Source organism: Delphinus delphis, chromosome X, assembly GCF_949987515.2.
Source record: "Delphinus delphis chromosome X, mDelDel1.2, whole genome shotgun sequence".
Lineage (NCBI taxonomy): Eukaryota > Metazoa > Chordata > Mammalia > Artiodactyla > Delphinidae > Delphinus > Delphinus delphis.
The window spans coordinates 41396240-41406353 of NC_082704.1; the positions used below are offsets into that span (position 1 = coordinate 41396240).

At 41.2% G+C, this 10114-nt stretch overlaps 1 protein-coding gene across 2 annotated transcripts; it reads left to right on the forward strand.

Annotated features, from left to right (window-relative positions):
* The first annotated feature begins 611 nt into the window (after positions 1-611).
* TIMM8A (translocase of inner mitochondrial membrane 8A) lies at positions 612-9695 on the forward strand. Of its 2 annotated transcripts, XM_060003065.1 has the most exons (3): positions 612-804; positions 2255-2445; positions 6994-9695. In XM_060003065.1, the coding sequence occupies exons 1-2, from the start codon at positions 673-675 to the stop codon at positions 2414-2416; spliced, it is 294 nt and encodes a 97-aa protein (XP_059859048.1). In that variant the 5' UTR covers positions 612-672; the 3' UTR covers positions 2417-2445; positions 6994-9695. The 2 variants fall into 2 exon arrangements, with proteins under 2 accessions (XP_059859048.1, XP_059859047.1); XM_060003064.1 differs by lacking the exon at positions 6994-9695 and having other exon boundaries at positions 2255-3449.
* The last annotated feature ends 419 nt before the right edge of the window (positions 9696-10114 follow it).

A 10114-nucleotide genomic window follows, 5' to 3' on the forward strand; every position in this document is an offset into this window, starting at 1 on the left:
CACAGGATTCTCCGCATTTAACCCCTCTGGCTCTTGGAAAATTCTGCTTCTGAATCAGAGACACTGATCACAAACCTAAGCACACTGCCTGACACTCGGTAGGCATTAGATACTATTGGAATGAATCTGACAGTTGGAGACAAATTCTGCCAGATCCTCTTTCCCCTACCTCAGGCGGGGTAAATTCCATTAAAGAACTACAGCCAGGGGCCCAGGACAGCTAAGTGACGGGCCCAGCAGTCCGGGCCGAGCACTAGCTTGGCAGTGGGGAAAGCGCGGGTCAATTTGGAAGCCGGCAGGGGCGGGGCTGTTGGGCCGGCCAGGAACGGGCCACATGGTCTGAAGTAACTTCCTTTTTTTACCTTCTTTCTTTCTTGTCTTTCTGAAATAAGGTCTCGACAGCGCCACGGCGCTGGGCGACGAGTCCTGTGACCTCAGGGGTCAGTTGTGGCGCCGCCGCGGGGTCGCGCGCGGGAAGGCGCGAGGCGCGCGGGCGGCTGGGAGGAGCGCCCAGAGCGGGGGGCGGGCCCGCGCGTAGGGCCGCGCGCCGGCGCAGTGCGCTCCCCGCGCAGTCCCGGAGGCAGTGGATTGTGGTTCCGGTTCCGCCGCGGAGACACGTGAAGGTCGGTGAGTTGGTGCGGAGTTTGTCTCGGCACGCGTGGCCGCGCTGGGATGGAGTCCTCCTCGTCTTCCTCCGCAGCGGGTTTGGGCTCGGTCGACCCGCAGCTGCAGCATTTCATCGAGGTAGAGACTCAGAAGCAGCGCTTCCAGCAGCTGGTGCACCAGATGACGGAACTTTGTTGGGTGAGGAGCCTGGGGCTGGGACCTGGCCACTGTACCTACTTTCCTGCCCTTGCCTCGCGCAACTCGCCACGACGCCTGGGATTCGGGGAAGGGAGAGGACCCAGCAGCACCCCTTGGTTTCCTTAGGTTCCTCAGGTCGAGCCGGAAGGGAAAAAGAGTGACTCCGCTTCTCAGAGGGCTGTCACGCCGGACCTCGGCTTTGTTAGTGCAGAGGATTGGAGATCATAGAAGACTTATGCCGTTGTCCCAACCAGTACTTTAGGCACCTAAGGTTGAAGCTGCCAGTGCTGGTCACCAAGACTGATGAGAGCCCCAAGTACTGGGATTTCATTTTTGGCACCCTGAGTCCCAGAGAATCAGTGAATCTCCTGTCCCTGCACTCTTCAGAGTTTGCCTTGATTACTCAGTTGCTCTAAGCGTCCCTCCTGAGAAGTGAGTGGCTCTAGCCCACTAACTATAAAAGTGGGGTAATCTCTATCAACATACACACTTTTTTGCCTTCTTGTTGGATTGTTGTGTAATACCAAGCCGTTTCAGGTCTGAAGGTTGAGGAATTGAGTATGCCCAGTGAGGGGACTTTGGCAAAAGGGTAGAAGGCATTTATTTGCAGCTTGGGATCAAAGTGTTCTCTGGCAGCCAAAGACAGCATAACTGCCCTGCCTTGACATACAAAATTCACAGAATTCAGAGGCCAAGGATAATTTTCCTTGGAAGTGGAGAGTCTGAGGCTTGTGTACACAACAGAGAATAATGAACGAAATTCATTTGAACCATAAACTTATGGTATTGCTGGACTCTGACCCTTAAAAAATGCTTACTAAACTCCTGTCTGCCTTGAACCAGAGTGCTTTGATTCTTTTTAAAAATCTGATTCATTACGTTTGGACCAGCAGGTGGTGTGGTTAAGGACTCCTTTAAGAATCTGAAAGTTGTGGGCCCTTTAGGAAAATTCATACAATTTTCCATTCATCTTGAGAGAGGATTCAAGAGCCTCTGGCTTACGTAGACGTTAAAGAATCTCCAGTCATAGATATTCTTTTTTCCTTTGGTAGGTTTTAGTGTGTCTTAAAGGCATTTAATGCAAGCAGCATTGTAGAGTTCTAACCAAATTCAGCGAAGGGTTAACTTCCCTTGTATTTTGCTACCTATCTTGCTTTGTAACATCTCAGCTCCACCATTTTCTGGCCCCATGACTTAGGACAAAGTATCTCTGTGCCACAACTTCCGTCTTTGTAAAATGAAGATTAATAATAGTATCTATTCCATAGGGTGGTTGTGAGAATTTAATGTAAGGCTGTAGAAAATTGCCACAAAGTAAACTGCCAAATGTGAACTATTATTAACATATCAGATACTGTTTTTAGGTGAAGTTTTTCCTCTAAGCAACAAGAAGCTCCCCTTCCTTTTTTTGCCAAGTTCCCTTTGTGATTCTGTATCTTGTCCTGAGCAGGAAAAGTGCATGGACAAGCCTGGGCCAAAGTTGGACAGTCGGGCTGAGGCCTGTTTTGTGAACTGCGTTGAGCGCTTCATTGATACAAGCCAATTCATCTTGAATCGACTGGAACAGACCCAGAAATCCAAGCCAGTCTTCTCAGAAAGCCTTTCTGACTGACCTGAGTATTACCTCTTTGGAAAAGGAAGGTAGTTCAAGAAATGAAGAGCAGTTGATGGGATGGTTGAAGAAAAGGCTGTGGGGGGATCGGCTCCCACCTTTGTCACTCTTGGGACATCCTGTCATCTGAGAATGAACAAAGACCAATTTTTGTGTGTGGGGGTGGTTTGAGGGTCAAATGTGTTTGGGGTTGTGTTTTTTAATGCTAATCTTGGGAGAACAATTGACAGATGAATGGAAAACTCTACTAGATGTATATTACTGTATGTGGGACGATGCTTTCCTCATAGTCCCATTAACTGCTTCCTACAATTTTAATAGTGGAACTGCTCTATAATTTGATAGTGGGACCACATAGGTAATAATCTGTTATTTGTGTGGATTCCTTTCAGATTTCTGGAGAGATCGATATACATCTTTGTGTCTCTCAGAAAGGGCAGCAGTGGGGGAAAGAGTAATTTGGTACTTTACTGTAGGCCTCCTTATCTAATGTTTGATTATCAGTGCTGGAAAAAAAAATGTATGGATTATTCATACAGTACATTTCACCTTTCTAGGTTATCTCCCTCCCTTATACTGTGATTCACTTAAATATCTGTATGTAAAGTACAGTCTTGAGCTAGTACAGGTAGCCTGAGAGTCTAGAGGCCTTTAGTTAAAGGAATCTAGCCAGCGAACATAATTCTCATACTAAACTGCCACAAGGAACAAGTTAACTTACCCTGTATGTCAGAGTCCAAAAAAATTTAAAGATGTGCCTAAATGAAAAAATAAGTTATAATGATTTAGGCCAGTCAAAAACTAACAGCAGTTTCAGGTAGAGGTGCATGCCTAATGTAAATCAGCATAGTTTCCATTTACTGCGTCCTTTTAATCACTGAAATAAAAACTTCTACAAGATTCAAGTCTGATTGAGAAGGCTTTCTATTCTGGTTATCACCTACACCCAGGAGAGATTTGGTGTGGGCTGGTTCCAAGGCTGAAATGTAGTCAGCCTGGGTACCTGTTCTGTGAAAATTATCGTACAGTATTCCAGGGACTGCTGACCTTTTTGTTAGAAAAGAGAACCTAGAGATGAGATGGAGAGGGAAGGAATTCAGTGCTGATGGTTAGTTCCCTGAGTGTAGAAGAGATTATAGTGACTGGATTCCACTCCTCTTACTTCAGATCCTAGTGGACTGGAGTATAGACCTAAAGTGGAACTACCTGTTGGGAGCCTCTAGTGCAAACCCATGAAAGTTGAGAAATACACATTTCTAGAAGCCTCAAGTCCCTGTTTAACTTCCCACCATATAGGCACTACAAGGAAATTTTTAAAACTCCTGATGAAAACACAATTCACCAAACATTTAAGTACCTACTCTGCCGGACACTGTTTTTGGTGCCAGGATTTCAGCAGTGCACAGAAACAGTCCCTGCCTGTGTGGAGCTTCTGTTTTAGTACGGGGAGACAGGCAACAAACACATCCATATGTCAATATAATGAGTGCCGAGGAGAAGAAGCAGAGTAAGGGTGTCAGGGAATGTTTGTGGGGCATTGTTATTTTAGCTAAAGATGATTGGAGAAGGTCTCTTTGGGGAGGTGGCATTTCAGCAGAGACCTGAAAGAACTAAGTGACCAAGTCATGTAGGTATCTGAAAGAAGAACGTTTCAGGTAGGGGTGACACCAAGTCCAAAGGCCCTAAGGTGGAACTGCATGCTGTGACACCAGTGTAGAAGAAAAGTCGAAGGTCAGTATGGCTGGAGTAAAATGAGTAGGAGAATAGTAAGAAATATGGTCAGAGACAGATGGGGGGATGGCGGGTGGGGATGTGCTGATCATGTAGGGCGTTATAGGCCATTGTGAGGACTTGGCTTTTACCAAGCAAGATGGGGAGCCATTTGAGGGTTTTTAGCGGACAGTGATGTGATATGACGTGATATAACTTAAGTTTTAGCAGTGCCTGGCTGCTGTTTGGATAACATGTACATGGTAAAGAAGTAGTAGTAGAAGCATCAGGGTAGTAGGAATAATGGCATTCGAAGTCCAGGAGAAATCAGGCTTTTAGGATGAGTATCTGGTGTATACCTTGTGTCTATATGTCCATGTTGATTCCCGCCCCCCCTATAAAATTTAAGAGTTCATGTAACACCTCAAGTCATAAAGGAAGGATCCTTTAGTCTTCTCCATATTCTTACTTATTCCTTTTTATTATATATTACTTATTATATTTTTTTACTGTATCATTATTTCTTATTCTTCATTACCTGTTAAAGTATTCTCATTACCTTTAGACACAAACTGATATGTCTGTTTTACAAAGTATTATTGCTTGCTTAGCTAACGTACATAATAAGAAAGAGGATCTGTCAGATTCATGTAATACGCTTGAGCACCAAGTATATTTTCGACTCTACTAGACACAGGACAAGGGGAACGAAAAGGTAGACCATTTGCCTGCATCCTCTTGGAGGTTACGTACCAGAGCAACAATTTGAGCTCGTTTGTTTTGTCAGCCTAAGAAATTTATTTTCAGAACCTTGATAGAAAGGGTACTGTCAGCCCTAATGACATTCAAAGTCCTCATTTCAAATATTCAGGGTAGAAAATTCAAGATTCAATATAAGGATTGGATTAGCAGACTCTTCCTGAAATGAAAAGAAGCCTAAGATATAAAATATAAATACAAAGCTGCTCTGGTGGTGGAGGTGTCTGGAGGCCTGCTTGCTATTGTCTCCTGCCCATCCCTATGCACCACGTCCCCTGGTTCCTAAGGCACTGTCTCAGGACCTCTAGGGTTTATGCAAGCATACTGTGAAAACTGGAACCAGACTATCCCTAAGGCCCCCGCCCATGAATGAACATTAGGGGTAACGCATACAAGGAAATCAAGAACTTGATATTTATTTATGCTAACAAATCTGCAAGGGAGTGTGAATTAAAAAACATAAGTCAATAAACCCCATGTAAAATAGCCTTTACATGGAAAACAATTGATGGTCCTTTTTAAACCAATTTTTCCTTGTATCAATACCTTAGTACAAAATTTTGGCCTAGGGAGATTTTAGCTCAGAGTCCTCATGCTCCCTCTCAGCCTCATTTTTTTGTTTTTGGCATCTTCTGGACTCAAAAGAGGTTGATAGAGAAAAGTCTGGTAACCTTCATTTTCATTCCATGGAGGAGTAAGGGTATTGTTTACATTTATTGATCTTAAGTTAAATGACAGTAGGTATGGACCAAAAGGGATATCTCAAAAGCTATAGAGGAAAAATGGCCAAGAGCTATGGAAAGGAAACCACAGGAGGTACCACTAAAATTGTTGAGGGCCATATGCTGCCATTTCTTGAAAAGAATGGCAGAGCAGGTCATGACAGCAGTAGGGAAAAGGAAATACTACATGGGAATGACTGCATAAGTACTGAAAATATCCAAGGCCCTGTTCAGATAGTTTATCTGAATGCTTACACAAATCACAAGGCAAATCAAGAGTATCCAGCCCAGGGCTGGTTTTGTGATTGGCTTCCCTAAAACAGCTGCTCAAGGCAGTGTCCAAACTTGATACCTGACACAGAACGTGAGCCAACAGAAGAGCCGATGAGAATATACACCCGAGGTTACTCTGGTCATCCCAAGGTCCCACTATGAAGACAAGTAAGTGGAACTGATCACAATACACAGGGCAAAAAAGATGACTCCTGCAATAAAAGAATTGAATTACTATTTTTAGCGCTTATATAAGAAATGCTAAAGCTATTTGACAATTAAATCATTACATTCTTAACACCTTAACAAGTGAGCAGCATTTGAGCAATTAGCTGTTTAATCTATGAATTAAAAGTTGTGTATCTAAAGCTATGTCTTGGAAAAATCCCTCAAAAAGGCAAAGCCTATACAATATAATTGTGCTACACAGAAACACATAGAAGGGATAATTAGGATATGGCAAACCAGGATTCAGAGGTACTGACCAGGAATTCCAGATGAGCAAATGGGCCAACAGAATTTTGAGATGTATCTGCAATATAATAATAATAGCTATGCTTTATTGAGGGTATGCATACTGCTTGCCACACAATGTACTAAGTATTTTACATTGGATCATCTTTAAAAATTAACAATTCTGTGTGAGAGGAGCTATTATATTCATTTTACAGATGGAGAAACTGAAGCTCGGAGAATTTATTCAAGGTTACACAGCTAATAAGTTATAGGAATAGGATTTGAGCCCAGGAAGTTTGACTCCAGAGCTCATGGGCTGAAATACTATACTAAACTGCCTCCTAAAGTGTTTAAAGATAGGAAGTAATGTTTCTCTAGAAGGTGGGGCCAGAATGATGGGAACATTTCATTCTAGAGATGCCATCGTAGAGTGGAAAGAACCGGAGTTTTAGAGTTAGGCAGAACTGGGTTCAAATCTTGACTCGGCCAGTACCTGCGTGACATTAGGGAAGTCACTTAACCTCTGATCCTCAGTTTCTTTATAAAAAACTTAGATGGTAATGCCTGCCTCACAGGGTTGAAAAATGAGAGTGCATGTAAAGTGCTTGGCACACTGTAGGTACTTTAATGTAGCTATCATTTATTATTATTTTTCAGAACTGAGCATCTTTGATCATCCTGGCAGAGTTGTTGTCTGGGAGAACAAGAAAAAAGCAAGAAGTCACTTCATGAAGCTAACTAGTTGATAAAGTGGCAGAGCTAAAGGAGCATGTAATGTTAAGAAGTTTGAGTTTTATGTTGCAATCAATGGATAGCTGTTGGAGAATTTTAAAGTGGAATAATATAATATTTGTACTTGTTTCATGACAAAAGTACTACCTGCATGTTTTAAAACTTTCAAACAATATAGAATTGCTTACGATAAATGAAAGTCCTCCCCTTACCCTCATATATGCATTTAGAAAGATCATTTTTACAGCTATATGGTAGTTGATTAAGACTAGGAGAATAGTAAGGGTATTTCGTTAGTTCAGGCAAGAGACTGTGGAGGATTGAATTCAGATAGTGGAAGTGGGGATGGACAGGAGGGGACATGTTAGGAATATGAGGGAGCTGTGAGAGAAATCTGGAGTAAAATGGAGAGGGAGTAAGACATTATAGGGAAAGAGGTAGGGGATAGAATAATGTGCCAGTGAGACCATGCCTTGGGACTCAAAGGGCAGCAGAAGTGACTGGGAAGAGAGGGAGATAACACAACTGATAACGTTGAACAGGCTTCAGAGAGGAAGTTACACAAATGGCCATCCCCATGGGTAACCCCTGGAATTTATTGCTGCCCTCCAATTTGAGGAACATAAGCATATCACCAAAGTCAAAAGATTACTCACAATGTTCTATAAACTTTTCATGGGAAAAGTTAGAAACAAGCCAAGAGGAAAAGAAAGATAAAATATTATTTGAGTTTTAACACTGTATTCTGATGAAGCAAGGAGGAATGAGTAGAAAGATAAAAAGGAAAAAAAGTGGGGAGGCAGGGAGTCAGCAGTACAGTCATCCCTACAGAGGGATTGGTTCCAGGACAACCCCCCCACCCCTGCAGATACCAAAATATGCAGGTGCTTGAGTCCCTTATATAAAATGTAGTATTTGCATATAACTTACATCCTGCTGTATGTATATTTTAAATCACCTCTAGATTACATATAATGCCCAATACAATATAATGTAAGTGCCATGTAAATAGTTGCCAGAGTTCAGGAAATTAAAAGTTTTACTCTTTGGAACTTTCTGGATTTTCTTCCAAATATTTTCAATATGCGGTTGGTTAAATCCACAGATGTGGAACCTGTGGATACAGAGGGCCTACTGTATTTGTTAAACTGTCCTTCAGACCTATAGTTATTTCCTTAAAGCTTAAACCATTTGCTACATAACATGACTGACCTGTGTATTAAACCAGTATTGTTCAAATTAAAAATCTCAGGTGGTCATGATATTGCTAGATGTACCTTGTCACTACAAAGGAAACATCAACACGGGTTAGTTGCAACAGCTATCCATCATTATGTGGCAGCATACACCACCAGGTTGAAAGAGCTGATCCCCATTTTTCAAGCATTTTCTTTTTTTTCTTTCCCTTAGGCAGGTCCCAGGGATGCTTTATTTTCTTCTTTTCTTGAAGCTGCCAACACTTTGAGGTTCTTCCCATCAGATTAACTATAATTCCTAATCACTCCATTCTCCACAAGACAAACATATAGGCTCTTAGCATAGTAAGGGTTTTGCTTTGGATCACCATGGGAGAATAGACATGGGACAACATGCAGAATAAATACAGGGAAGTTACAAAGGTTACAGAATTTTACAAATTTCTAACAATCAACTCTGATTCATATTCCCTTCCTTACTGATACAGTGATTACCAAGATCTCCTTCGGTCTTTATTCTTTAGTGGGCTTTCAGCTTCCCCACTTCACACAAAACTCAGAAGTGAAAAAAGAAAGGGTTATTAATTTTGTCTACATAAAAAATTATGAACAGCAAAAACTTCCATAAGCAAAGTTAAGAGAAAAACAAATGGGGAACAAATATTTGAAACTTTTCTACAAAGGACCTAATTTACTTCTTATATAAAGGGCTCCTACAAGTCAATAATAAAAGAACAGTCACTCGATAGATGGGCAAAGGATATAAGGAGACAGCACAAAGAAATAGAAATGCAAATGGCTCTTGAACATGTGAAAAGATGTTTATATTTAAGAGAAATTTTTAAAACCTGCACTGAGATATCATCTTTGTGGGTGCAAGGAAGCAGGTACTCTTTACTGGTCAGAATGTAAATTGGTACCACCTCCATGGACAGCAGTTTAGCAATATCTACCAAATTGATAGATGTGTAAACCTATTCCAGAAATCTGACTTCTAGAAACTCATCCTGCAGATATACTCACATGTACAAAATGAGGAACCTCTTTATATACTGATATGGAATGAGCTCCAATACATATTAAATTAAATTAAAACAGCAGTATTTAAGACACAATATGCTACCATTTGTGCAAAAGGGGGGATTAAAATACATGTACACATTTGCTTGAATAAGCATAAATTATCTCTTGAAGGATATTGTTAACATTGATTGCAGGGAGAGGAACTGGGTGTTTAGAGAGTAGGAGTGAGAGGGAGACTTTTTACTATATATCTTTTCTCTATGCCTTTTGAATTTTGAATCATGTGACTATATTACTTATTCAAAAATTAATATTATTTTTTGGAAGAAAAATCAAACTCTCATTTTTATATATTCTTGTACCCAGTAGTTTGTAGATCCTCTTGGATTTTTCTAGTAGAAAATTAAAAAAACATATCATCTATAACAACATTGCTTTTGTTTCTTTCTAAGCCTTACACTTTTTGGTTTGTTTTGCTTTATTCACGGGCTTCCAGTACAATAGTGAGTAGAAGCATTGCTGGTCAGCATCCTTGTCATCTTCCTGACTCTTCTATTCACTCTTCTAAAAAATTAATATTATGTTAAAAATAAAATTTCTCCCCACTTCAGAACTCTGAGCTCTGTACTAAGAAGCAGAGAGGTGATGGAAACCACTTCCAGGAATAAAAATCCTATATCTCAGCTTCAGTAATTTCAGATGCCCACTAGTTGCAAATAGATTATTTATATATCTAAGGACCTCAAGTAGGGATGGGATAAGTGGGGGGTAGTGAGTAAGGCATTCACCTTGTGTGCAAAATTTAAGGGGATGCCAAAAAACTCAGT

What these genes read in the sequence shown, in the direction of transcription:
- TIMM8A (XM_060003065.1), top strand. Translation starts at nt 673, where the DNA reads ATGGAGTCCTCCTCGTCTTCCTCCGCAGCGGGTTTGGGCTCGGTCGAC. An exon ending in AGATGACGGAACTTTGTTGG is followed by an intron (nt 805 to 2,254) that starts GTGAGGAGCCTG and finishes TGTCCTGAGCAG; the next exon opens with GAAAAGTGCATGGACAAGCC.